Source organism: Sylvia atricapilla, chromosome 3 (assembly GCF_009819655.1).
Source record: "Sylvia atricapilla isolate bSylAtr1 chromosome 3, bSylAtr1.pri, whole genome shotgun sequence".
In the NCBI taxonomy this organism is placed as follows: Eukaryota; Metazoa; Chordata; class Aves; order Passeriformes; family Sylviidae; genus Sylvia; species Sylvia atricapilla.
In genome coordinates this window covers 46085616-46112999 of record NC_089142.1, presented here as the reverse complement: position 1 = coordinate 46112999, position 27384 = coordinate 46085616, and the positions used below count along the sequence as shown (strand labels likewise).

Here is a 27384-nt window from a genome sequence, read left to right as displayed (position 1 = left end):
AGCCGCCCGCCCGGCCGGCCGAGGAAGGAGCCCCGGGCGCGGCGGGGAGCGCAGGAGGCGCGCAGCCCTCCCGCTCTCCTCGGGCAGCGCAGCGCGAACCTCCCTCGCCCGCAAGGTAAGAAGGGTCAGAGGTGCCGCCTCTCTCGGCCCCTGTTTGCCGTCAGCCGCTGACCCACGCCTGCCTCTCGCCGGGGCTTTCCCCCGCTCCAATTGCTGCCTCGCTCGCCTTCTCCCCCCTCTCTCATGAGAGCCCGACTTTCACAGATGGTTACAACATGTTTCAGCCATTTCGCTGCAGTTTGTTTTGTTTGTTGGTTCTTGTTCTTTTATTCTTTTCTAAAATCGGGAGGGGTTCGGGGTAAACACTGGGGACGGCCACGCCTGGTGTCGAAATGTTGTCCTGCCTATTTACGCAGTTGCCTGGCAATGCCTGGCGGCCGGGCCTGATCCCGCTGCCGCCCTGCCCGGCTCCGCAGGCTTAAGGTGCGCTGTTCTCCCTCTCCCTTGCCCTTCCCTTTCCCCTTCCTTTCCCCTTCTTTTTCCCTTTCTTTCGCTTTCCTTTTTCCTTTTCCCTTTCACTTCCCCGGCTGACCTGGGGCTGCATGGGACAGGTCCACAGACCTGGTGAGGGAGAGGTGGCTGCAAGGCCTGAGGAAAACAGGATCAGAGGCCCTTTTTGCACCGTCCTCTATAGCCTTGGCAGGGAAACAAGTGGGAGCAAGGTGGTAGTATTTCTTTTAAATTAGGATAAAATCAGCCATATAAAACCCACTCCCATTTCACCCAGTTTCAGGCTACGGGTTTTGTAGGGTTAGCACTGGCTGGGCACAGAGATTGGCACATCTGGGCTTACTGCTGCTCAACCACCAGCAGCAACCCCGGCACCAGAAATTCCCATTTCCTGCGAGCCCTGGGTGGGTTCAAGGCCTGGACTGGCCACAGCAGTGCCCCGCCGTGACCAGATATTGCTGTGACACCCACGGCGGGCGATTCCAGAGACAGGGATGCGAGGGGCTGGGCCAGGGTGGGCGGGAGGCTGCGATGGTGCTGCTGCCCGCAATGCCGTCAGCTCTGAAGCCGGCCCTGCCCTTGCAGAGTGCTGGCAATGTCTGGAAGCGTGCTGTATTTTTTGTATTTTCCAATGGAGTTGAATTTTCTTTCTGTTTTCCTCAGGCAGGAAGCAAGGCGTGTGCAGTTATGGTGTTCGTGTCTGTCAGTGCCCCCCACCCCCAGCAGTGGCTTTTGAAGTTTGGCAGAGGGTACATGTCTGAAGGATACACACATTGCTGCACGTTTCTCGACTGCAAGTGAGCGAGGCAGTTCTCACGGCAGCTGAGAGAGACACGTCAGGTCCCCGCAGGCTTCCCTCAGCCTCCCACCGCCCACGCACCCCGCAGCCCTCTCCGTGCAGAGCAGGGAGAGTGCTTAGGGATGGGAGAGGCACCAGCCCTGTGAAATACCAGGGGTTCTTTAGGAACCAGGGCCTTGTAAAGGGGAACCAGGCCAGTTGTAAGGCAGGAAGCTAAAGGAAAGCAGGCTGAGGAAATTGATGCCTCTCAGGGTGATCCCCCCCCATCCCACCCCGCTGAGCGCCCCAGTTTTGTGACAGGAGTTTTGAATGTCCCAGGGCTATGGAATATCCCAGACTGAAGGTTCTTAAGTGCCTGTGAGGGTTTTATCAGCACCAGAAATGGGTGGGAAGTAGCCTCTGGAAAACAATCACATTTTTAAGGATACTGAAGGTAACTGTAGACATTTTCATATCTCACAAAGTTTAGAAAACTGGCAGGGAATGCTGCTGATATCTGAAATGCGTGTTTGGATCCTGCTAGAGGGTGTCACCCTTCTAGTTTCTTACTACTTATTGCCCAGCATTCTATCAACATGTATATTGATGTCTACACTAAAAAGGCAAAAAAATATTAGGTCTGCTGTAGCCTTTGCACTGTGGATTGTCCAGTGAAGCAGCATTAGTGCTACAAAAGAGAATGTGATGCTTGCCATGCAGGCAAGATTTGATGTATGTTCTCCTGGCACATGTAGATTTTCCTGTCACGGCTTCAGAAAGTACATGAGAGTGACCATATAGCCAGAGGAGCATTGTTTCATATTCTTTTTCTGATTTTTCCAGAAGTCATAAAAATAAACATTACCTGCCCTAGAGAGCTAAAAGTCAGGAATGCTAGGAATGTGACACGTTGCCTTGGTCTTTGCTGTGGAGGGTACCCAAGGGAGAGGGTCGGCATCCGTGATGACAGCAGCCAAAATTTCTCATGGCAAAGTGCGAAGTTCTGAAGCTTGGATTTCCTTGCCTTTGCTTATTTAAGTTGTAGACCCAAACCAGTTCCCACATTTGCACTTACTCTTCCTGTAAGGATTTCTCTCTGGGTTTTTTGAGGAAAGTTGTGTCTAGTGCTTCAGTAGAGAAAGCTTCATGTAGAGCGAGTGCTCTTGAATACTTATCTCACCCCATGGCAGCAGCATTCCTTGGGATCTCAGCATGTGCATCCTCACAGCAGCTTGCAAATTCTGTATCCACTTCCTCCCATCCTGCAGATGGATATCAGCAGCACCAGGGAGCTTAAGGGATTCAGCCAAAGTATGCAGGAATTATTTGGAAATCAAGAAATTCCTGTCTGTCCCCACCCCTTGTGATCTCAGCTTTGCCTTAATCTCTACCCATGCCATTTTAGAAGTGCTGTTACTGGTGAATAAAAACCCTGTCCTTGTGTGCTGTGCACCGAGGAAGGCGAGGTTTCTTTCTCATCCTAATGTTTTCTGTTTTAACAAGATAGACAAATAAAACTTTGATCAAAAGAGCAACGATATTTTCCCCCTCTCCAGAAGCAGCAGAGAGCAGAACCATGCTCGTGTTGCAGTCTCTCCCTCCTCTGTTTCTTCATGACAGAAGGTTTCTAATCAAAAGCAGATAGATGGTTAGAGTGTGTTTTGGGACAGCGCATCCTGACAAGTCTTCGTGCTGGAAAACAGATGAAATAAATACCTGATGGGTTTTGCAATCAGCTACAAGAAAATAGCACAGATGAGCTGAGCCCAACACCCTTCCCCTTGTCCTCTTGCCTCTGTGTGAAGATTTTTAGGGAACTTTCACTGTTGCTTCAAACTTGGGCGCTCAGGCCCATCTCTACTAACCTGCAGAAGAATTTGCTCCCCTTCATTTAGCTCTCCCTGCAGGTTTCCAGGAGTGGCCGTGGCCAGCAGCAGCCAGCTGTGAGCAGGAGGTCTGGGTGGCTTCCACTTTCTCCCTGGCAGAAGCAGAGGAAGAAGCTCTCTGGGTGTGGGAAACCTCACAAGGAAGCTGGAAGGGGGTTCTTTTCAGGATCTTGAATCACTGGGCACCCACCCACAAAGGTTATTTGCTGAATTAATGCACATTGCAGAACTGGGTGTATAAGGAAAGGAAGGAAAAAGAGTGGTTTAAGGAGTTCCCTTGACATTTTTGGGAGTAGTCCAGGCTCTGTCCCTCTAGGAAGGGCCTCCTCACTTTATTACAAGCAGAAATACATGCAATGGCTCCAGCTGGTTATCAGTAATCTCCTCAATAGTCAGAGGTGCAGGGGGGATATTAAATTCTTGACGTTTTCTGGCAGTATCATGAACTGACTTGAAGTTGCAGTGTTTTTCCAAGTGAGGCTGGGCACGATCTCTGCTCTCCAGCAGCCTCTGTGCCAGTGAAGGGATCAGGCTACAGGTTTCTGAGGGTATTTCAGTATGCTGAAGCATTCCTCTCCTCTAGTTCTTCAATGCAGGAGACCAGGCAGGTTATTTTTCTGCCCTACGCCTAACTGTATTCACAGGATAAGCTAACTAGAAAAGTCAAAGGAAACAAAATGAAACTCAGCAGCACAAGGCAGCATAAAATACAGGGATAATGGGCTCTTTTGGGTCTTTTTCCAAAAGCCAAGAATCTTCAGCTGAGCAGAAACAACACCCTGAAGTACTGCTGTTGGAGGAGGATGTTTTTGAATCATCTGTTTCATTTTCAGCAGTGTAAGGATTTCTCTCGGGAATTCCCATCCACATGCCATTGCAGGCATTGCTCAAAAAATGTTCAGCATGTCCTGGGGTTAATTTATCCATTGCTACAGGCAGAGCTCTGCTGTTGTAACAGCTTCTCTCTCCAGCCAGGGCTACTGAGGGAGGAGGGGGATGAAGTCACATTTCCTACTTTTTGATGCCAAAGCCCTTATCCCCTTGCTGCCTCCTACCTCGACCCTGTGAGAGCAGGGGCTGTGTGTGAATGTCAAAGCTCAGCTTTTGCTTACACCCTGCAGCAGGTCTAAGCAAAAACCTATCTAAAAAACCAAAAATTTTTGCAGGTAAAAACATAAGTGATGGAATTGGTTGTCTCTTCTGTCTGACCAAATTATTTCACTCAGGTGTTTGGAGTAATTTTTAAGCTCATGTTATACAGGAAGGAAATAAGGCTGTCTTAAATATTAAGTTGATTTGGGAGATAAAGAGGTGCTTATCCATTCAGAGGTTAAACTAATAGGAAAGACATTTTTTGAATATTTTGAAGAAAGACATTTGAAGAGTTTGGTGGCTGATGATTTGCAATACAGTCTAATATAGCCTTAATATCCCTTCTCCAAAAGGCAGACTAAATACATTAAATAACAAATTTCAAGAAAGCAAACCTTGAATTTTTCTTGCCCATGTTGTCCCTTTCATTAGATTCATGCAGTTCAATTCACAGATTGCGAATGGAACTAAAAAACAAGACCAAAAATGTTGGGGGTTGTAGCCTCCAAAGGAATTTAATAACTTTTAAATCCCATCTGACACCCAGTCCAGAAGCTACAAAATTCAACAGAGATTTCAATTTACTTCATTGAGCTCTGGATTGATATCTCGGTTTCTCCACAGAAATCTGTTCTTCTTGTCACAGTGCTGAACTAAAGGCTATTGAATATAGAAGATCTGAATTCAAAGTGGTTTCTAGCATTTTCACCCATCTACTTCAGCGACCATCAAAACAGCATCTTTGTGTATGAGGCATTGCAAATTTGTTTCTGAAAAGTCTAGTTTGCATGTTTGCTAAGGATTATATCAAAAGGAGGAATGATCAGACGATGCATGTGGCCTACAGAGGTGGAGCTGTGCCCCAGTCCACAGCTGAGTTGTGCTTTGTGAACAGCGGGGTGAATTTTGCACAAGGAACCAGTTTACTGGAGATGCTGAGAGGGGAAATAAGAGTTTGCAATGTGATTTGTGCTGCTGGAGTGCTCGTCATTCACTTTATGACCAAACGTGCAGAGATACCCACAAGCTGAAGCATGTCTGAGCAGGCACTTCAAGGCCAGCTGATCCAAGGGTCAGGTTTACAAAGCTGTTGAGGGAAGCAGAAGACTGATTGCTTTGCAGGGCATTTGACACCTCTCCTTCACAGATGCTTCTCTGTCAGGGGACCACTCAGCAGCTTTACAGCCTGGTTGGTGTAAATCTGACTGTGCTGTACTGCCCTGGTGAGTCACCACCCCAGGGCAGTCATCATTTCCAGTGACACCTGACCAAAGGTCCCAGGCAAACTTTGCCACCCCTGCACAGCACAGCACAAAGTCCCTGACACGGTCCTGCGCTGGTGCTGAGAGCTTGAGGTTTTCTCTTTCCCGTCACATCAGTCACGCCTGTCAGAAAACCGGGACTCAGCGGGCTTGGCCGGCGTTTGTGACCTGGCACAGAGGAAAAGGGGTGCAAACCTCAGGGAGGGCTGTGATGGTGGTGAGCTGACTGTCAGCCTTTCCAGCCTGGGCGCTGGAATGGCAGGAGCTGGTTTGGCACCAGACCCAGCACTCTGGTGCAGGGGCTGCAGCTGTTAGAGCAGCAGCGTGTGTGCTGTGCTGGTGCAGCTAATAGCTGCTCTGAGGACTTGCCTACATGGGAAAAATTACCAGCATAATTATCCCACTGTAATTATCCCAGGATAACTCTCCCTGTGGATGTACTTAATATAACATAGGGTATGTATGAATATATGGCAAATCTTCTGCACAGATGGGGCTTAAGTTACATAGAGGAGGAATGTTTACATTGCAGCCCAGCAGCAAAGCACAGTTTATATCCTACTTCCCAGCAAATGTCACACCCAGAATTTTCTGTGCCAGAGGTACTTTCAGGGGGAAGTACGTATCATTTGATCTGATCAGCAAAAATGTAAAGCCTCAACCTTGCCCTGTAACATGGGGCACAACATTTTGCTTTTACAGAATCACTCTGGAAGCCAGGGTAAAGGCTGGGACACTGCTTTGTGATACTCTGTGATACTCTTTTTTATAGAGTGGTCATTTAAATTTGTTCTTCATTTGACTTTTTTGTTCAAGATACTGTGACCGAAGTTGGGAGGAGGCCTTGGATCGCTAAAAGCTCTTCAAACATGTTGTGATTTTGACTTTCTCTACCAGGCTTTCAGGCCGGATTCTTTTGCCAAATGTTTTCATTGCCATTGCTTGAGTGCTTAGTTCCCTCTCCTCTGATAACTCTCCTACTTGGGATTTTAACTTCTTCAATCTGATAGAAGGTGAATGGCTGGGGAAATGATGAGCACCAAGTGCATTTTTCTATACTCCGTGGTAAGAGAGAAAATTTGCTGGGAGGAAGCTGAGCTGCACCCTGTAAGAGGATGAAGATGGCTGCACTCCCTGGAGCCTGCTCAGCATTTACCCATCACTGCTGCTGTCATCCTGAGTCAGGGTGAAGCAGAGGCATCCATCATCAGGAGTCACTTGGCTGGATCAAATTTACTGATAACAGTCCCAAAAGGAAATGATCGTTTTGTTTTGGTCAAGTTCTGTAGGAAAGAGGGAAAAAATCCAACTGATAACTAATCTCTTTAAGTTTTCTTTTAATTTTCAGCAATTTAAAATAATGAGAGTTGTATGATAATAGACTGGAGGAAATGGTACCATATATTAAGCAGCAGCACTTGGAAAGAAGATTTTGAGTTGAAATTACTTAGCTAGATGTGTGGTGAATTTTAGATCTGGTGCATCAGCTGATTGTGTTGTCTGGATTATGCCTAAACCAAAGCTCCAGACCTAAGCAGTCTGATTTGCTGCCAGGTGCCAGAATTACTTCTGAGACACAGTTCATCAGCTTTTGCCCCTCTCCAGTGTCAGCAGGAACAGTAGGTTTCAGAAACTCTATAAAAAACATTTGATTTGTGCAACACAATTTTCAAAACTTTAACTGCTATTTCTTTTCCAGCATCTGAGATGGAGTTATTTTAGGATTATTGCCCATGTGAAACTGTACCATGTTCACAAGAGTCCTCTTTCTTGTTTTCCAGCTTGCTGAAAAATCCTAGCCTTGCAATAAGGCAGCTGACTCACTTCCGGTTCAACAAAAAAATTTGGAAATGGCCTCTGTGTCAGGTTAGTCCAAATTATAACTCTCTACTAGCTTCACTCCAGCTAACCTTCTACTTTCTCGTTTTGCCAAAAGTCGGTCAGACCTTTCTTGTTGTTTCCTGCCATCTTTTTAAAAAGCATTACAGTATAAAGAATATAAAGAATACATATTGCTCTTCAGTATTCCAGCTCGCAGTCACTGAATGGATGATAGGCATTTGTCTGTGTGGCTGTCCATCTCCAGTGTTACTTCTCTCAATTTTTCAGGCACTTTTGTGGGTCGAAGCATACCAGTGGAAGTGGATGAATCCATGCCATGGTCCCAGTTACCTGAACATGTCTTGGAAAAGGCTTTGCAGCCTTCTCGAGAGGATGTGGAGGATGAGGAGGCCCAGAGCCCACATGTTGCTCAAACACCTCAGGCCAATTCATCTTGCCTTTGCAGAGCACCAGTTCCTCATCATTCAGCACTGTCCGTGGAGCCAGACAGCAGCTTGTGGCCAAAATATACTGATCCTGATGGAGGTGGACACTTCTGTTCCCCTGATGAATCAATATCAGGAGTATTTCCCCCGAAGACGCATTCTACAGCTATGGACAAACCAGGCATGCAGCCAAGATCACAGCTTTCAGCTGACACCAGGCACAACTCCAGTAAATCAGAGCAGATCTTGTCTGATGTTCCTGAGGACTCACTGGAGGAGAGCAGCCAAGGGAGTTCACAGTCACAGCAACCTTCAGGAAACAGACTCCTGGCAGAGCTGGGGACTGTAGATACAGGGTACAACTCCCAGTCACAAGACATCATGGGCATCAGGCATCTGGAGCCCCCCTTACCACTGGTGTCTGTGCTGAACCCCCAGGACCTCCCAGGACCACTGATGTCCAGAGAGTTTTTGGGACCTGAGCCTCAGCAGTGCCCTGTGTGCCAGCACTTGGCCCATCCCAACAGCCCCTCGCAAGCCCACGGCTGCTTCAGGCACCGCTGCCCGGCACAGCAGCCCCCGCAAGGCCCATGTGAGTAGCACCTCTCACCCCACAGGAGGTTCTCTGCCGGTACCTCAGCCATCCTTCACCAAGGGCGCGTTCCCAGCACTGCATGCAATTATTGATCTCTTTAAACGCCTAACTGCAGTCCATTTTAGGATTTCAGATTTTTGGGTTATGTGGCTGGACTCTCTCTGCTGCAAAACCTCTGAACCTCTCAGTTAAAGAGGTCGCGGTTACGCATCGAGTGCAGGCGAATGATTTTGCCTAGAAACCAGCCTTTGTTGGTCACGCTGAGCATGCACAGCCTCTCCCTGCTGTTATTTCATATTCTAGTCATTTCCTTCCTCCTTGCATCAGTCAGTCGGCAGCCTCCTATACCGACTCAATTCCTGTTGTTTTCATAGATTTCCTTGCTCCCCCTTGGATCCTCAAAGTTGAGAATTTCCTGCCAGGATCAGGATGGGAGGTTACCCTTGATCTCCATAAATAGTAGTATCTCCCAGCACTATGACCAGACTCACCCATGTGTTTTATTTCTATGTGAAAAGAGCGTGACATCCATCATCCTCATTTTTTTTTTCTGTTGTCAGCTGAAATGAAAGCTCATTACTTAAAATGGAGCCCTCTCAGCTGCTGGTGATTGTGTCGCTGAGCGCTGATATGACTCCCTCAATATGGGCGTTCTGGCTCTGGGAGGCTACAACACAGTTTACAGCCTGCTATTCATTAGCATTCCTTTTCAGTCTCTGAGATTTTTATCTGTTATGAAGTGAGCTTTGAACATTCAACAGCAATATCATTGTTTTAATATAATTTATATTACATTAGGCTCATGAGACCCTGACCTGTTTTGGGCTGGCTTTGTAATAAAAAGCTGTAGGCCTGTTGTGATAAACCCCCTTTTTTTTTAACCTTTTTTTTGACTCTACAGCATTTATATTGCATCTGTTTAAGGAGTTTTGTCATTCCAGCAATGTGCTATAATTAGGTATATGAAAGAGAAAGGTTTCAGAAACTCGGTTTCCAGCTCTGATTTTGGAGCTTTGTAAAAGGGGAAGGGGCTACAGATGGACTTTCAATCTTAACATTTGGAAAATGTCCTCTGGTTTTCTTTTCGTGCCTTCTCCTTTCAGTTCAGCTCTAAGCAGACAAAGAGCTGGTTGCACAACACCCCTCACTATTTACCTCCATTTGCCTCCTCCACAAGCAGGCATCCTGAGAAGTAGGACATTTACTGAATGAGGACATTTTGTTTGAAAGCAGGAGCTCTGAAAGGCTTTCTTCGGAAAAATAACTACCATTCCAGCCATATCCAGAGGGCAAAAAGAGCAAAATAAATTCAGATGGCTGGAGCAGATTTGGTCAGGACCAAGAAGCTGGCAACCGTACTCCTGTTTCTCACATGCCTGGTATAGCGTAAATCACCTCCTGACAGCTTCTTGTGTCTCAGATAATTGTTGGGCAGTGGCAACCCACAACAAAGCTCTGCAGTGTGTGTGTGTTGCAACATGCCTCCCCTGGGGAATAGCAACTGTGCCCAGGGGCTCTAAGCTGGCTCGGGGCACCTGCTACTTGAGATACAACAAAACTGCTTCTGAAGTCAAAGAAATGTTCACAACGGTGCCGTGTGCCCTGGGACCATTATTTCAGATATTTGTCTTTGAGGGATGGGGGATGTGTGGGCACACATGCCTGGCCATGCTGTGCTTTGAGCTGTGGCTGCATCCTATATCCTGTAGCAGCAGACAGGTCTAAAGGAAGCTGGTGAAACATGGGCCTTAAAACCTCCAAACTAAACCGAGTGTCCCAGATCCCTGTCACCTTCCCTAGAGCTGGTCATGAGGAATCCAGGAGGAAACCGTATTGACTTGCAATATGGTTCTCCCAGACCCTTGCACCCTGTCCTGTTGCAAATAGTTAAGAGGAGGGTGGCAAAATCTCCTAAAACAATCTCAACGAATACAATGTTGCTGACTCCCAATTTCATGAGGAAACGGTGTAATTATGGGGTTGATTGGAAGGGTTTTTTTCATAAGTGTTGGCCCCTGGAATTGGAGTATTTCATCAAAGCTTTGTTTTCTTTCTTTATCCTCCCCTTAAAAAAAAAGGAAAAAGCTAGTCCTCATGGCTGCTAGGGAAAGGAAAGCATGACCCAAATAAGAAAAAAAAAATAGGTAAAAGGATTTAAAAAAACAGTTCTGGGGGAAAAGAGCATTTGAGTACTGCAGCTTTTAGAGACAGCTCATAACACCATAATCATGCAGTGCTAATAAGCCCTGCCAGGCTGGACTTTGATCTGCACACAGCAGCTTGGAAGTGCACAGAGCTGCTGCCTAATGAAAACAGCAAGCAGAAAGACTGAGAAAAAAATCCTCCTCCCCAACTGGGAAACAAACAGCTTACATTGCCTTTCTCTTTCAGTTTATGCCAACAGTTCCACTGTACAATAGTTATTTAGTTATTAATCAGTATTACGTGTGGCCGGCAACAGTAAAGGTTTTCAGAATTACTTGAGCAAAATTATCACTTTGGGCTTCCCCTGCAGCCTCTTGGATGGCAATGGGAGCAGCAGCAAGTCCTTAAAATGTCACTTTGACAGAAAATTCACACAGGGTCAAGTAACAAACTAAGCGATTATTTTTCCTCTTTTCATTTACAATAATCACAGTCTGTTTAGCCTTAGTGCTGCAAACTGATTTGTTCCAGGATTTTGTATCTGCTTTCATGAGAACTTTCGGATGATTCATTTTCACAAGTCATTGCCAAAGAGAAATCTAAAAAAAAAAAAAAAAACCTACCAAAAAACACTGAGGCACAGTAAGCACAGGGACAAGGCAGCCCTGAATGTGTAACTCTCAGCTATCCCAACAGCCCAACTCTGAGCAGGGATCTGGACTGTGCCGTATGTGAATGGGAAATACTAAGCTTTAGACTCTAAAACATTAATTCATCTGGCTCCTTTCAGAGCGAGATACCTGCAAATGCCTCCAAACTGCTCAGTTCCCTGAGACATGCCTGGAAAGGGATAAACACAAACTGAGGCAAAAATCTGTTGGCTGAAATGATAGTTGCTGACTTTATTTTCTCACCCTCCCAGATGGCAGAGCTCCTTACCAACATTTTGCTGAGCCATCGCAACCACTTCCTCCTATTCCTGGACCTTGCATGAGAGTTATCCGCCCGGCCCAGCAAGTCATCCCAAATTACTCAAACCCCAAAGGCACGGGAGAACGACTGCCCCAGAGGACGTGCTCCTCCCCTGGTCCTCCTCGATTCCCGTAAGTATGCCTGGGGGCGTGGGGGTTGTGGGAAGTGGAAGTTCTTCTGATCTGATTTTGTGGGCTTTCAACCAGTAATTCTGAATCCTTGTACTGTGAGCTGTGCCCAGGCTGCAGGAGTACATGTGAGATGCTGGGTTGTTTCCTTTATTTGCTGTTTTACACCCAGTGGGGGCCTGACCCTTTCCTAAAGGACTTCAAAGGCGGATACCTGATACGTTGTTAGAGCACACCCTGAAATGCTCGAGTTAAGGAAGATAAATGCTTGAAGGTTAAAAGGATGAGGGGTTGAAAAAATATCTCAGTTGAAACCTTGGAGTTTCTCCTGCTCACGGGCAAAGGTCAATTTGGTGGCTTGCTGGGGTCTTCAGCTTTACACTGGACCGGCCTGGGACAACTCAATCACTAGCATCTAGTGATTTCCTTCTTGCTTCTTCTGTGGTGCAGGGAAAAAGGGAGAAAATCCTGTCAATTGCTGATATATCTCTACACTGCAGTTTGCAGCCTTTTCTATGATTTTTCATAGCAAAATGTCTGGCACTTTTCATCCAGGGCTTTTTGATGGATTTTCAAATATTAATTTACCAGGCTTTATATTCTTGTAAGTATCTCATTAGCAGATGGAAAATCCTATTCATGCAGGGGTTCCTTCAGACTCAGCTATCTAAAAACAAATTGAAGCTTCAGGTTTTGAGACTATCTGAAATCAGACTGTTTTTGTTCAAGTGCCACAATACCTTTAGAGGTTGTAAACTCCGTACAGGCATCTGTGCTTGAAAGCGTCCACTTACGTGATATGGTCTTGGCAGGGAACTGTGAGAATGTGCAGGACAAGAGAGGGCAGACAGCTGAAATATCATTCTGCTCTGGCCTATGGAAAGTTAAGGGCTATAACAGAAAAGTGACAGCAAGATAGGGGACCTGCAGCAGAGAGAATTGCACTGAAGAGTTTGTATGAAAATGTAAAAATATTGGGGGATAGTGGGTATCCTTTGCAGCAGTAAAATTTAAAACTAGACTCCTGATTTTTGGCATATTTTTTAGACAAGGTGGAATTTTGGGAATATCCATAAATTTGCCACTGGGTAGTGTTTTTGTGGCCAATGATGGGGCATGTGTTGCTTTTATTAGTACTTTCTTCTGCTAAAAGAGACCCAGTATACTCGGGGTCTGTCCTGCGGCTGCGTGGCTGCTGCTTGCAGGCTGACTCCAGGAACAGCAGTTATGTGTTGGTAATATTTGCCTATAGAGTATTTTGTAACAGGAAACATCTGCACCAAAATGAATATACCAAATCTTAATGTGACAACAGAAAACATGCTGCAACCAGCCTGTCATCATTCATTTAAGGAAGGCTAAGAAAAAAAAAAAAAAAAAGAGAGTGGTCTTGATTGACTAAATATCATGGCTCTGTGGGGAAAAGTTCTCAGAGAAACCTAAAAGTCATCCAAGATTCAACCCAGCAGATTGCAAGCACACCTCACATAAAAATCTATAGATTCACCTTCCCATTGACATAAAATCTGAAGCCAAAAGGTAGTAGAACGGCTAAGCTTCCTAAAATCATCCCTTTCTGTCTGTTTACTGCCACGGAGGAGACATTAGGCAAGGTTACTGCAGGTCTGGAATGGCAGTCCCTGACATGAGAAACCCTCGTTTGGGTCTGCCATTGCTGGCCAAGAAATTAACTTTGTTCCCTTTGGCAAAACATTGGGTTTGTCCAAGACTGGAGGCCCTCCAGAGCTGGAGCTGGAGTGCCCTTGTAGACCCATTTTCCCAACTGCCACCTTTCCCTGAGCCTCTTGTGCTGCACAGGACATCGTGAGAGCATCTGAGGTGCCATGAAGCCTTCTTTACCTTTCGAGAATGGGAAGAGGTTACCCAAGGGCCACCCTGCTCCCGTATGTGCATAAAAACATCCATGACATACCATTATTTCTCCCTCAGAAACAGGCCTTTGCTTCTGCTAATTGCAAGCTGAACAGCTTTCAGCTATGATGTGACTTACTTCCTGTGATTAATGTTGTTTCTCTGATAAATTGCTTCTTGTGGTAGCCTGTCACCAAGGTATCCGTTCCAGAGACACTGTAATAACTAAGCAGATGTGCTGAGCCAAGCATTTCTGCAAGAACTTTTCACAGCTAATACGCAGATAAAGTTCTTAGTGTGTTATTAAAAGGAAAAGAAATTCTGAATTTTGCCTGAAAATAAGTATTTTCTAAATCCTCCTTTGCTTTTCTTTGTAGAAACCAGCTATACAACCAGCTACCCAATGGTCAGCTGCCCCCCAAGGCGTGTGGGCTGGATGAAGCCTGCGGTTGTCCTTCTGACAATTTTCCATCTCCAGCTGCTGTCCCGAGACCTCTCAGTAACCCTGCAGCCAGGGGAACTCTGAGAACCAGCAATCTGCCCGAGGAGTTGCGTAAGTGCTTAGCAAATTTGTCCTGTGCAAGATTTTACAGCAAGGCCCAACAGCTTTAGGTGGGAGAGCTCCAGAGTGGTGAAGGGGGAGAAGAAGGCAGGGGGAAATGATATTAAGACACCAAGACAACAAGAAAAGAAAATACTGAGTGTCACCACATCTGTCAGTGTCTGTGTTCAGTGGGATGGAATTACCCCCTTGAATACTGAAAACATAATTGTCATTAATTGCTTGTTATTTTGTTTACAAAAAGTAAATACTGTTTAGATTGTTTTCATGACTCCTTGCTAAACAGGATGTCCCTTTGAGGCAGGAGGGGCTGGAGCTTACAGTAAAAGACTAATAACAAACAAAGCCTGAGGGATAAAGTGTTTCTGCCTGCCCCAAACCAGACAAATATGTTGAGCCTTGACCTCAGTTTCTCCCTGAACTGGTGAGTTTGGAGAGGACTCTGGGACATGCTGAGGGCAGCACAGGCTCTGCCTGACATGCTTCTACTGCCACCAGCGCCACAGATGCTTTCACCCTCCAACTCTTAGGGTAAACCCAAGTTTCAGAAAAATAGCTTCTTTCTGGATGCCAAGCTAACTAGTAGGCGAGATATACTGAGAACCCTCCACAGCTCTCCTGAGGTTTTGATTTTTCCTTTATTCTTCATTCTGTGTATCATCTTTCAAATCCAGAGAGTCACATTTCTCTGGCCTGTAGGAGTGAGTTATGATACTGATACCACTCTTGGATAGACCCTACTTTATCAGTTAGTGTGTCCTAGATGGAGGAATTAATGGATAAAACAGGGTCATCTGTGGTACATACACAGCTGGATTAGATCAGCCAGCTGGTTTACACTGATGCAAATCCATGAAAACCCCTCCCACAAGGGCAAGGACATTGCTGTCACCAGCCATGCATCCTGCCTGCACAAGGGGTTAATGCTGCTCCAGGGAGGGGCAGTATGACATGCATAAGGGCCCCTCCAGCTCTGTGTCATATCAGTGGGTCTGGAGAAAGCTGTGCTGGCTGCAGCCAGCACAGGTAAGGTGAGCTCTGGGTGAGAGCCCAGGCTCAGGTATGCCCAAGTAATGGGAAAAAGCAGCTCTGGGCACAGGGCAGGGAGAGCAGCAGAGGGATTTACCCTCTGCAGCTTCCCAGTAAGGCAGGAGGAGCTCAAATCTTGAGCAGGGTTCTGTACAGGGGGTTGGTCTCAACACTGAGCCACTGCACTATCCCACATCCATTTCGTAAACAATCCAAAGAGACCCAAGTGGGCAGAACCTGCAGCGTGGTGGAGAGGGGGGCCTGTGACAGTCTCACCCTCTGAATGGTGTATTTAAATGTGTTACATATTTATACAGACTCTCTTTCCCAGGCAAGGTCTTCATAACCTACTCAGTGGATACGGCAGTGGAGGTTATGAAATTTGTGAACTTCCTGTCTGTAAATGGATTTCAAACTGCTGTAAGTATTCCTTCCGGAAAAAATTACTTTCAGCCAGGGAAGAGGCTTTTTTTATAAAAAAGCAGAGGCAATATGCTGTCCATTTAAATGTTTTTCTGATTATCATCATATTTTGTAGGCTAAAGAAGATACAAATAGAATGAACTAGCCTTGGTTTTGCAAGCTGTAACTTAAATTATCTGCTTTTGTGTTTATTTTTCTTTTAACTGAATTTTGTGCTTTGAAATATCCTTTAATAATGACCCTGGAAAATTTCACTTAGTGACACCAGATGAGCAATAGTATGAGGTTTTGTGAGCTATTCCATTAATATTGTCTCATATTTGATCTGTATTATCAATATTACAAAAGGTCAATTTTATGTTCTTTCCATCCTACTTTTTTTTTTCTCCAGTGCTATTACATCATTGATTCTTCAGATGTGAGTAACTTTCTGCTAGAAAAGATCTAAAAGTAGATTCTAAAATTCACACAGTTTAATGAAACAGGCCATCTCATATTCTCGTTTGCTTTGTTATCCCTTTAAAATGATTTTGTTTTGTTATACTTTTGAAAGGGATTCTAAAAATTATTGGCCTGAAAAGGTCTGTGTCATACTGTCTAATCCCATAAGCCATTCACATTTTTACTGCATTTCTCATGAGTTTGCTTCATCTTAGAGGCCCACAGAGGCTCTAGGATTCAGTGTTCATCAAAATCTTGATTCATATTTTCTTAATTCAAGAGCATATGCTATGTGACCCCTCAACCTTCACTCTTTGGCTCCAGCTCAGGAAAGCATTTAAGCAAGTGGCTATCATTAAACTGAATGAGACTCAGTATGGAGCTTTGCACATGCTTATTTATTTTCATGAATCAAAGATTTTTTTACAGAGACTGCAATTATACCTCTCTCCAGTAGTTCTGTACTATGACCACTTCATAAGAAAGCTTTTGGGCACCGTAGCTTTACAGAGTAGAAGGCTCATTAATAGCACCTTTGCTGGACAGGCAACTCTTGGAGCCTGTTGCAGAATAATAAATACAGCAAAATGGCTCCAAAGCAGGGAAACAAGTGGGCCCTCTGCATTCAGAAAGGGAAAAAGAAATACTTCAGAGGGAACCATGACTCTTCTCTCAAAAACCTGGAGAAGCGAATACTTACTCCACTGGTCACAGTCACTGGTTCCTGGTTTCTGGGTTTACTGGGTGTGCAGAGAAGCAAGCAGTGTTGGTCATATTCAGTCCTATGAAGTCCTCCCCTGCTATGCTGCACCCAGTTATCAGTGACCTGGCTGACTTCCCACCACACACCCTGAATATTTAGTTCAATGTGAAGCTAAAGCTTTGCACCCAGTATACTCTTGCAGTCAGAAAATAGCAGGCATTTGCAGCTATATAGATGGAGAAGGTGGGCAGCACCTTGTTCTGTCCAGTAAAAAATGCCTGGGAGTTGGGGGCTGGCAGGGCAGCCAGTCAAAGGGCCAGCTGAGTGGGAGGCCTGCAGCAGGCCCTCTCTGCCTGTCCAGCTTGACTCCAGACTGCAGGGAAGGGGAGAAGTACATGTACACATTTCTTTCTTAAGGGAATTGGTGCTTGCTTGTCATAAACAAAGGAGTAGGTGCTCTATCAGTGCTGTAAAATGGGGAGGAAAGGTGAAGGGATGCTCACCATGGACTTTCATTCTCTTGCAGATTGATATCTTTGAGGACACAGTACGAGGTATTGACATCATTAAGTGGATGGAGCGCTACCTAGGTGATGTATGTAAGGGCAATTTAACCTTGTTTATAGCAGAGGTGACCTGAGGAAAATGGTTGAATTATTCTAAAGCACAGCAGGAACAGAATGAAAATGCAAGACCCTACTGTTGTCTTCCCTGCCCCTCTGTAGAAATGGCAGAGGCATTGCAGAAAGAGTGCAGGCAAATCTCACTCACATCTGTATCTGATGGTCTCAGAGCTCTTTCCTTAAGAAATGAAGTGCTAATCCTGGCATTCTTGCCAAATTCTAATGCTTCCTGTTACATGCAGCCTGAAGCCGCCATTGGAAAAGTTGTTTTTCCATTCCCTTTTTAAATAGTGGGGTTTAGCTGGGCTTGGTTACAATGATACCTGTATTTCATGGCTAATGTTCATCCTTCTCACCTGTAGCTTTTACACTGATATCTAAAACGCTGATGGGTTCTTCTGGGTAAACCATCCTAAATTTAAACTGGAAATTGGTATTGTCTTCGTTGATATATAGATTTGTTCTCATCACTTTGTACCTATCTAAGTAGTAAACCAGAGATTTATCTTGCTGCCCATGCTGTCCCCTTCACTTCCTCTGAAGCTTCCCTGAGCAGTAAGTGCACATCTCCTCTAGGATCAAGCCAAGTGGTCGGACTTTGTCAGGAGCTGTTGCAAACTGGCGATTCTGTCACTGGACAGGAGCCATCATGGGCTGACTTCCTTGGATTCTCACCCTACTGAGTGGCCAGTGGGTTTTTGACTCACTCTGGCCAGATTTCCATGGTTCAGGAGCAGGATGACAGAAGTAGTGGACTCTCTTCCAGCTGAGCAAGGAAGCTCAACCATCTGAGCCAGCCCTACACAGCTTTCCTGCAGGTGTCCATGCAGGCATGGTACACCATGCAGAGCCAGCCTGGGACCTCTGCCATGGAAATGCAGTCATGCCTACTGGGGCTTGCATCAGGAAAAATTAGGCTTGGGCTCACTGTGTGTAATGTAGGTAACAAAACCAGAATACAGGGTGACTTTGCTTTTGCCAAAAACATCATTATCACTCAAAATACAAGCTGGCAGATCTGCTCTGGGACTTGGGCACAGTCAGTAGGAGAAACCAGTATGTGCAGAGAACAATCTCCTGCCTCCACCTGAGGATCTTTCTCTGACTACCCACCCCAGAAAAGTTTGGTTTCCTTTGTTGACTGTAGAGGCAGTTTCTGACTTCAACACCCTTACATGTGTGTGGAGGAAGGGACTGCTTGGACACAAGCAGAGAGAAATGTGCAACTGGGCATGTCTCTTGCAAACCTTCAACATCTGTAAATGCTTATACACATGTCAAACACAAGCAAAAGTAATTCTGGAGTATGTTGAGTCAGTGTAAGGGATAATGGCTCCTTACCATATTTGACCCTGTGGTGGGGCAGATTCTCTTGATACAGCACAGAAGGAAAGAGTTAATTAAGTGCCAGGCTGACTCTGATCCACAGACTTGGAAGCCTTACACAGCCTGAAGTGCCGGGGATGAAAGGCAGGCCTCAGGTAAACACAAGTAGGAAGCTTTCATCTGCTGCATTTCAACTGGCCTGCCATTAAGGACGAGAGATGTTTCCCAGATATAAAGGATGGCCCCTCTCTGGAAACCTGAGCTCAGTGTGGGGCTGGGATTAAACAGGTCAGAGCCAAGCTTCAGGCTGTCCTAGCAAGGTGGAGGAGCCTTGTCTTCAGCCCATTGTGACAGAGCTGCCAGGTACCCCTAAATCTGCCCAGGCCATCCACAACAGCCCCGCCTCTGCATACTCTGCCACTAAGATCAGCAAGAAAAGATGTCATTTCTGCCACTGAGGGGCAAAGAAGTAGCTTCCACAGACCACTGTCTTAAGCAGCTTTTTGTAAAAAAATATATGACTAAATAGATGCTCTTCCACATAAGCTGTTGGAAAACATTTGGGTCTGAATTTGAAGACAAAAGTTTTCTGTGTATGCACATAGACACTCTACACTGATAAAAAGTAGCATTTTATGACAGGGATTCCAAGTGTCAACTGGTAGCTGCTAATACATCTCTTGACATTTAGATTTTCTATATTGAGATGTTGAGAAATAATGAGGAGAACGAGTGTATGAATTCTCCTGTATTTCCTGCCAGAATGAATGAGATCCTCTTGTGTTTGCCAGGAACACAAAGATCACTTAAAACACAAACTGGCAGATTTCCGATCTGCCTCCACCAAATACGCTGCATTTCTCAATTTCATAAAAGTGCTTTTCTCCCTAACAGAAGACGGTGATGATAATCATAGCAATCAGTCCAAAATACAAACAGGATGTGGAAGGGGCTGAATCCCAGCTGGACAGGGATGAACATGGCTTACATACTAAATACATCCACAGGATGGTAAGCAAGGACATGCTTTTGCTGTTTTACAAAGACTGTCTCCTCTTCTCAAAAGACAAATCTGTCTCCAAATGGCAGGTTCTTTGCTTTGTTTTCCCTAATCCCCATAGTTAAACACCCCTCTTTGGAATTCATTAATCCTTCCTCTCATCAGCTCCGTATGCTCATTAACATCTGCTAAGAGGTTCAAGGAAGAGAAATCCCATTAAACATGCTCATCTTATTTCTTCATATTCTTTATTGTTCAATGTTTTTCCCCTCCTTCACCTTCTTGAGCCCTTGTATAGCCCTGAGCACAATCTTATCTAACAGTCCTGACCTTCCTCCCTCCAAGCTAGCCCGTGTTGCTTCAGCCATCCTGGAACTGAGGTCATTTCTTAGGCAGCAGTAAAGCTGACTGAAGGATGGCATTGCAAGGCAAAGGCCAGAGACGCAATGTGGGGCTCCTGGAGAGCGCACGTTGCCAGAGGACTGGACACCCATCTCCACAGTCGGTCAGAGGTTGGACATTTAGCCCGGAAGAGCCCATAGAGCCATGAAGCTGATCCTTTCTCCCTCTGTTTGCAGTTAGCCACCTTTCTCACTCTGTAACCCATCTGATCACCCAGTTTGAATCTGCAGTCAGGTTTCTCAGAAGCTGTCACCAGCAGATGAGCTCTCAGCAGTACTCTGCTGTCTGTACCACTCCTGGGATGCCTGTGTCCAGGGCCATGGGGAACAGGCTGGGCCCTAGCTCAGACACAGACCTGGCCTCTGGCTGAAATCTTTCACCTGTTTGTAGGCCAAACAGGGGCATTAGTCAGGCTTCACCAGTTCGAGATGGATTTCATGGGATTGCACCTGCAGCTAAACCCACAATTATTTCACACCATGAAACTAAATGTTCAAGCAGTGTTACAGATCTTGCCTGTATCCTTTCTGTAGCAATGAAAGGTTAGATTAAGTGACCAAACCGAACAACACCAAGTCCACCAGCAACAGATCAAATAATTTAACAGAAGAGCAGTTTAAGTAAGCAAAGAATGTTTTTATACATAGGGCTCAGATGCATGCAGAGAAAAATTGTCATGTCACTACAATAAAACTGGCATTTTGTTCTATTCTAGATGCAGATCGAGTTTATACAGCAAGGAAGTATGAACTTCAGATTCATCCCTGTGCTTTTTCCAAATGCCAAAAAGGTAACATGCATGCATGCTTCTATACTTGCTGCATGATTAAGTGCATATTATTTTGATCACAGTGCAGCAGATGGAATCTTAAAACCTAAATACTGAATTCCTTGGTTCTTAATAACCCACAAGTAATATTCCAAAACTTATAGGTTTATGTATTCCAAAGTTTATAGGTTTTATGTACATGCAAATAAAAAACATTTCATCCACAATATAAATCAGCGTATAAATGTATTTCTGATGATGAATGTTCAACTTAAACTCAAATTGCCTTGAGCACTGAAAGAATTTAAATGGAGAGAGGTAATCTATCCAGGAAGCATGCTTTTTATATTAACCCTTTTATAATTTTGTCCAAATGCAGTACTGATGAGTGAGATGGGCAGGATTTATGACTGATGTGAAGAGAGGAGCTGGAAGAGGGTGTGTTGAGAATATAAAAATAAAGAGTATAATACATACTAAAGTACTAGGCTGTTGCTTGAACTTTGATGGGCCCATCAAAGGCAAACTAAGATTTTTTTAGGATTTGCAATTTCATCTGGCCTCCTTACTTGTTTTGAAGATTCATTTGAGAATGGGAAATAAGTAATGCAACAGATTCTACCTCACTGAGAGAATCTCTTGGATTTTATAAAGACAAAAATATTAAAAGGCTTCAAGTATAGCTTCTTCAATCTCCTGCATTGTATTAATTCATGTTCACTTTGCATAAATAAATGCTTTGTGCACTGTTGTGTAGCTATCATGTTGCCCCTAGGTACAGCTGCATTTTAGAAAAGTATGGAAAAATTATTTTTATTTCTTCGGGTGCCCAAATTTTGAAACATGAGTCAAAATTTAAACAATGCTATCAAAAGGACTGTGCAGTCCCACTGCACTTGTGGGTTTTAATGTAATGAAATTCTTTATTTCAGCACCAATTTAATATCAGAAATTTGAAAATATGTCCCTGAATTTGCAAAATATGTGAGGTCCTGTGGGTTGAACTGTACCTCTGGTATTTCACGTCATTCAGGTCCCTTCCTGAATGATCTCAGTCTGCTACTTGCCTTAACTAAGTACCTGGAAGACCGCAATGGTGGGAATTGGGCAGGCCAAAGACAGGAAAGCAGTCAGCATTTTCAGTCAATCAGTCTTTGAGGGGGAAGGGCTCCTAACCTTGGGGCTACTTGAGTGCCCACCATGTGAACAGACCACACAGTCTGAAGCCACTTGGCACCTTAAGGGTTGCAGAGAAAAGTGTCTCAGGAGGTACTATAACTGCCTTGGGGCTCTTAGACAGAACAATAAGTTATGTTAATTTGGGCTCAACTTTATTTATCAGAAGACTATTTAGCATATAGCAGCAGTTCTCTCAGACAGTCGTCTGTAAGGAATTTCCAGGGTGGGTTTGTCCAGCTGCCTCTATCAAAGCATCAGGCTCCAGGCATCCTTCCTGCCTATCCTCTGTAGTCCACATAACCCTTCAGAATTTTGTGAGGTGCCTTTCTCATTAAATTCTGCAGATCAGCAGAATTTTCTGCTGCTGTTGAGCTTTAGTCCCTTTCTCCACATAATCCTTTGGTCCATCACCTACCTTCACCTAGCTACTTAATGGTAATGTAACTGAGGACACCATGGGTGGAAGGAGAGCACCAGAGCCTGAACAAGTTGCAGTAATGAAGTCTGGAGGCACTCAGAAGAAGTGAGGTACCTGAAAAACTGCCAAGTATATGTACAATTGGATGATGTTGGTGGGCAAATTACTTCAATTTTGTCTTTTTGTACTGTCCTTTATATGTTCAAGTATTAGCATAGCTGGCAGTGGAAAAGAGCAGAAAATGAAGATTTGGAGGTTTCGTCTGGGGATGGGGCTATTAGATGAGTTAATCTCATACACAGCACATCATAAAGCACTGCTGGTATGTGAAAATTAGTCGACCTCCAACAGGAAGAGATCTGTGTGATCCAAGGAGCATTCATTAGGAAACTGAATAATGAGGCGAGGAATGCACAACACACTGTTAAGGTGGAACTGGCATTTCCAGCTTCCAGTCTTACGCTACTAAAGGAAACATGGGTCTTGCTGGTTCAAGGTTTGCATCGCAATAATCCACAGCAATGTATCCTCCTCATCTGGCCATGTGATGACTGAAGTGTTAAGCCAAGATGGCCCCATGCTAGAGGCTCCCTCTGGAAGCAGCCAAGAGGTCAGATGAACAAGACTGGTGCCAGGGAAGGCAGAAGATGTCAAACCATGCTCTGCTGTCACAGCCCTGAACAGTCCTGTCCTCTGCACTAATACATTCTGCCCTCTTCCTACCAGTTTGAACTCCAGAGTTACCAAATACTCTCCTTATGGCATAGAGAGAATTTCTTCTCAGCTCACAGGTACACAACCAAAATTTTAAAATGTAAAAGACAGTAACCATTTTCCCTTTACTCCCACCTGCAATGACAGATGATATTGCGTGGCAAGGAAAAACCCCTTTCTCATTTTGGGTAAAAATAGCAGCTATAGCTACCCTTTACCCCTACACACCTCCCTCAAATTAAAGCTATTGCCAGAGCTGATTTGTATGCATGTTCTTTTTGCACCAACTTCATTATGGACAGTATTAAATGAAACTGCATGAGCAGTTTTGGAAGCAAGGCACAGAGCTTGTCTCTGGATGTATAGTGTTTCTCTTGTTATATTCCCACTTGCTGATTTCTTACCTACTACACATTTCTCTCACTAATTTCCATTTTCACTAATGATTTACCCATGTGGACCTCTATCAAATGCATTTCTGAAGTCCAGACTGACTATAGCTATTGTATTTCCTTTGTCCAAGAAATGTAGTTTCTTATCGAAGGCAGAGAAAGGGCTCATTTTGTAAAACCCCTGCTGTATTTAATTGCATTTCCTTCTGTAATTCTTAACAAGATTTAGTAAAGAAACAAGTTCCAATGTAACAATGCATGTGCATGCAAACATAGTCATCTTTCTTTCTCCCAGTAACATTTGAGTTTTTTGGCCAATTCCAAAAAGCTTTGTCAAAGGAATAAAATTCACGAAGATTAAAATCCATTCCTGTGCCGAAATAAAAAACTAGCAGGTGCAGGCAAGAAGTCTTACTTTTGCTCCTACCAAGGAGAATGCTGTGGGATTTTACCCTTGTGCAGTGAGATGTCCATCTAGAACAACCCTTCACTTTAGGGAGACCACTGACCAAAGCCTATCCTTTCTCAGCCACTGGAGAAAGAGGAAGGTCAGGCTTCATAGATACCTCTTCCAGTCACAAAGCTGCTTGTTCAGAAGCCTAGATGAGTTCATGCTAATAGGTCTGTAGGTGCCTGTGTGACTTGCCTCCTTCTTCCTATACATAAATCCTGTAGCTCTAACAGAATGGTTGCATCAATTATCATAAACTGCCCCTGAGCCAGGAAAGTGATGCAGTCTTGTTCCTACAGCTGTACAGGCCAAGGAAAAGACAGCCAAATTTGAGAAGCATGATCATGGGAATGAGAGGTTTAGACTGGAGCTAGGCTGTTTGCTGGCAGCAGGACATGTGCAGCCCATGCCAGGGCATCCTCTGGTGAGGCACCAGAGATGTGCATGCCAGCAGCTTTTTGCTCTGTCCTCTTGGAGCTAGCTCCACTAGCTTGACAGGAGCTGCTCCTAACAAGGGCTCTTGGGAAAACACTGCTAAATAAGAGGTCCAGGGACCAAGTGCTGGGTGTCTCTGGCTCCTCATGTTGCTTACCTGCTGTCTCATTTTGGCTACGTTCTGGTGTCTCCAATTCCAAACCAAATCTCTGTCTCATGGTGACTGTGAACTGGTTTTGGTCAAGGATCTGTCCCTCTGTTAATCAGTGGTATTATAATAGCCTTTCACCCCTCCACATCCAGGCTGTCCATATGGAAACCTCCCAAGGCTGTGGGAACATGGGAACATGAGGTCTGAGCAATCTCGTCTCCATCAGCTGGCTGTCACTCTCCAGTGCCGTGGTGGTCCCAGCTTCATTATATTAATGGACATTAGCCAACCCCTGTGAAGGACTGCACCTTTTTCAGGATGCAGGCATTGGTGGAGTTTTGACCCTTTGAATCTGGAGATGCATGAGTCTCCTCAAGTTCAGCATCAGCCTCAGCCTTCTGCTCAGTTGGTCAGAGCACACCATGCTTGATGAAGAAAGGTGCAAGGGGAGGGGGAGAGAGCTACCAACATGTGAAATGTTCCTGTGGGGTCCCAGTCTTCTATTGATCCTCATCCTAATGTTGCATGTGCTGTATGGATCCTTTAGCAGCTATGAAGGTGGCAGCCTTTCCCTCCTAGGGAATTCTCTTCTCTTCTCTTCTCTTCTCTTCTCTTCTCTTCTCTTCTCTTCTCTTCTCTTCTCTTCTCTTCTCTTCTCTTCTCTTCTCTTCTCTTCTCTTCTCTTCTCTTCTCTTCTCTTCTCTTCTCTTCTCTTCTCTTCTCTTCACTTCTCTTTTCTTTCCCTTCCCTTCCCTTCCCTTCCTTTCCCTTCCCTTCCCTTCCCTTCCCTTCCCTTCCCTTCCCTTCCCTTCCCTTCCCTTCCCTTCCTTTATTTTCACAAGCTTTTTGATGCCTGTCATTGACATCAGACTTCCTTTGAAATGTGCTGAAATTAGCCAATGTGATGGCAGAAGAGAAAGAGAGACAGGCAAGCTGTGAGATCACACAAAGTTCATTTATTTAGGAACCCAAATACAATTCTGAAGCCAAATTAACATTTCATGTTGTTACAGGAAGTGCCTAGAACAGGCAAAATGAAATCTTCCTTGGCAGGGTCTGACAGAATCTGAAAGGTTCTGGTAGAGATTCAGAAGGATTTATGGGATTTAGTTTTTATTTTCCTTTTTTTTTTTTTCAGGAACACGTGCCTACCTGGCTGCAGAACACTCACATTTATAACTGGCCAAAGAATAAGAAGAACATCCTTTTGCGGTTGCTGCGGGAGGAGGAATATGTTGCTCCTCCGATAGGACCTTTACCAACACTCCAGGTTGTGCCGCTATGAACACTGTAGCTTAAAGCACATGAGGAGTGGTTGTTAAAGGGTTGTTCCTGGCAGGGAGCCAACACTCTTCCAGATGGCTCTTTTTGATGACAGAAGACACTCTTTTTGCTAAAGGAATTGGTTGTCTTGGGTTACTCAGGCTCAGCTTGTTCTCTACCATGTTAAATATCTATTTCCAAAGCTGATGGGGCAGAACTCTCTTCTCTACATTTTCAAATAAGCTACAAATGGAAAGAATGCCCACTTTTATTTTAACATCTGGTTTTAACATATTCCTTGTATTAGTCATTATAGCAAACAAATACCAGAAATAATGTTGCAATAAGTATAACATAAAAATTACATCCTCCTTTTTGCTCAGGGTTTCTTTAAAGATATTCCTGCTTTGTATAGCATTATTGAACCATTAATTTGTATATACACTATTAAATATATTTGCCTTTTGTACGGCAATCTTATGTACTGTGTCCACTTCTGTTATTGCTGGGGACAACAGAGAAACAGGTTGGGTAAGGCAGATTTTCCTTAGCCTGTTTTGCATAAAGAGACTTGTCTTCAATTAGAAGATTTCTGGATCTGGAATCTCTGTAGAGTTCCCTTTCCTTACAGCTTGGTCTCTCACAACTCCAGCGTTGCAGCAATAGTCCCCAAAAGGAGAGCTGAATGCATGACTACGTGTGTGCTGTCAGTGCCACAGAACACTGCAGTATTTTTTATGGCAGGCCTTTAGCTTCACTACTGCTCTTCAGCCCTTATTTAAAACAGAGCATGTCAAAGGACAATTGGCATTTGGAAAGCCAGTGATTGTTAAGAGAGAGAACATTGACTCCTACAACTTGCAGCATGCAGTATGGAACAATAAAAAAAACAAAGATGGAGAGCCACAGGGTGCTGGCCACCAGGATGGCTCAATAACATCACATCTGCTAAAATTTGGACATATTTTTACAGACCACATAAGCATGACTTTGGTGAGGATTTTTTGCTTTTTAACAGCCTTAACCTTACTGAGGTAACAGTAGACCCTATTGGCTTAAAATTTTGCAGCCCTTCTTCTTTAGAGCAGTCATACCAAGATCCTCCTCAGCTTTAATATTTGTCACAGAATGACCCAAACGCAGCTTTATAAAAAAGTACATGTGTTTGGTAGCCTGAAAAGAAAATGAGCCCAGAAGTTGACACTCCTCCTACAGTATCCTAATTATTTAATTAGCTTTCCATGGAGGTGGTGGCAGCATGGTGTGTTGATGCAGCACATACTTTGTGGTGCTCATGGAGAAAAAACTGAAACTCAGATTTTCCTTTAGCAGACTTTTGCAAAAATAATTGCAGCTGTTTAAGAGAAGGGTGTATTCAGTGGGATTTTGATTGTGGTATTTGCTGTGCTTCTTGCAACTCCAGTTTCAAAAGGGAAGCTCAACAACCGAAATAGGCAAATACCTGACTTGCCAGCAGCTTCCTGAGAAGGCACTGTGTTAGAATAAGAAGACTGTGTTAGGCAGTGGTACTTCCTGGCACCTACTTACGTGTGGAGAAGGGAGGTCTGTTTTTCATGTGATAATTTTTCAATTAAA

The 27384-nt window shown here is 44.6% G+C and overlaps 1 protein-coding gene across 4 annotated transcripts; it reads left to right on the top strand.

Annotated features, from left to right (window-relative positions):
* Nucleotides 1–26268, top strand: TRAF3IP2 (TRAF3 interacting protein 2). Of its 4 annotated transcripts, none has more exons than XM_066315262.1 (10): nucleotides 1–115; nucleotides 7310–7394; nucleotides 7638–8387; nucleotides 11458–11638; nucleotides 13885–14060; nucleotides 15430–15518; nucleotides 17192–17260; nucleotides 19509–19625; nucleotides 20732–20806; nucleotides 25664–26268. In XM_066315262.1, exons 2-10 carry the CDS (start codon nucleotides 7379–7381, stop codon nucleotides 25808–25810), a joined length of 1620 nt encoding a protein of 539 aa, XP_066171359.1. In that variant the 5' UTR covers nucleotides 1–115; nucleotides 7310–7378; the 3' UTR covers nucleotides 25811–26268. The 4 variants fall into 4 exon arrangements, 3 of the variants coding, with proteins under 3 accessions (XP_066171359.1, XP_066171360.1, XP_066171361.1); XM_066315263.1 differs by lacking the exon at nucleotides 25664–26268 and adding an exon at nucleotides 24018–24211; XR_010743211.1 differs by lacking the exon at nucleotides 25664–26268 and having other exon boundaries at nucleotides 17192–17255.
* The last annotated feature ends 1116 nt before the right edge of the window (nucleotides 26269–27384 follow it).

Coding starts and splice junctions, on each gene's coding strand:
- TRAF3IP2 (XM_066315262.1), top strand. Junction 14,061..15,429: donor CAATCTGCCCGAGGAGTTGC/GTAAGTGCTTAG, acceptor TCTCTTTCCCAG/GCAAGGTCTTCATAACCTAC. Junction 17,261..19,508: donor TGGAGCGCTACCTAGGTGAT/GTATGTAAGGGC, acceptor TCTCCCTAACAG/AAGACGGTGATGATAATCAT.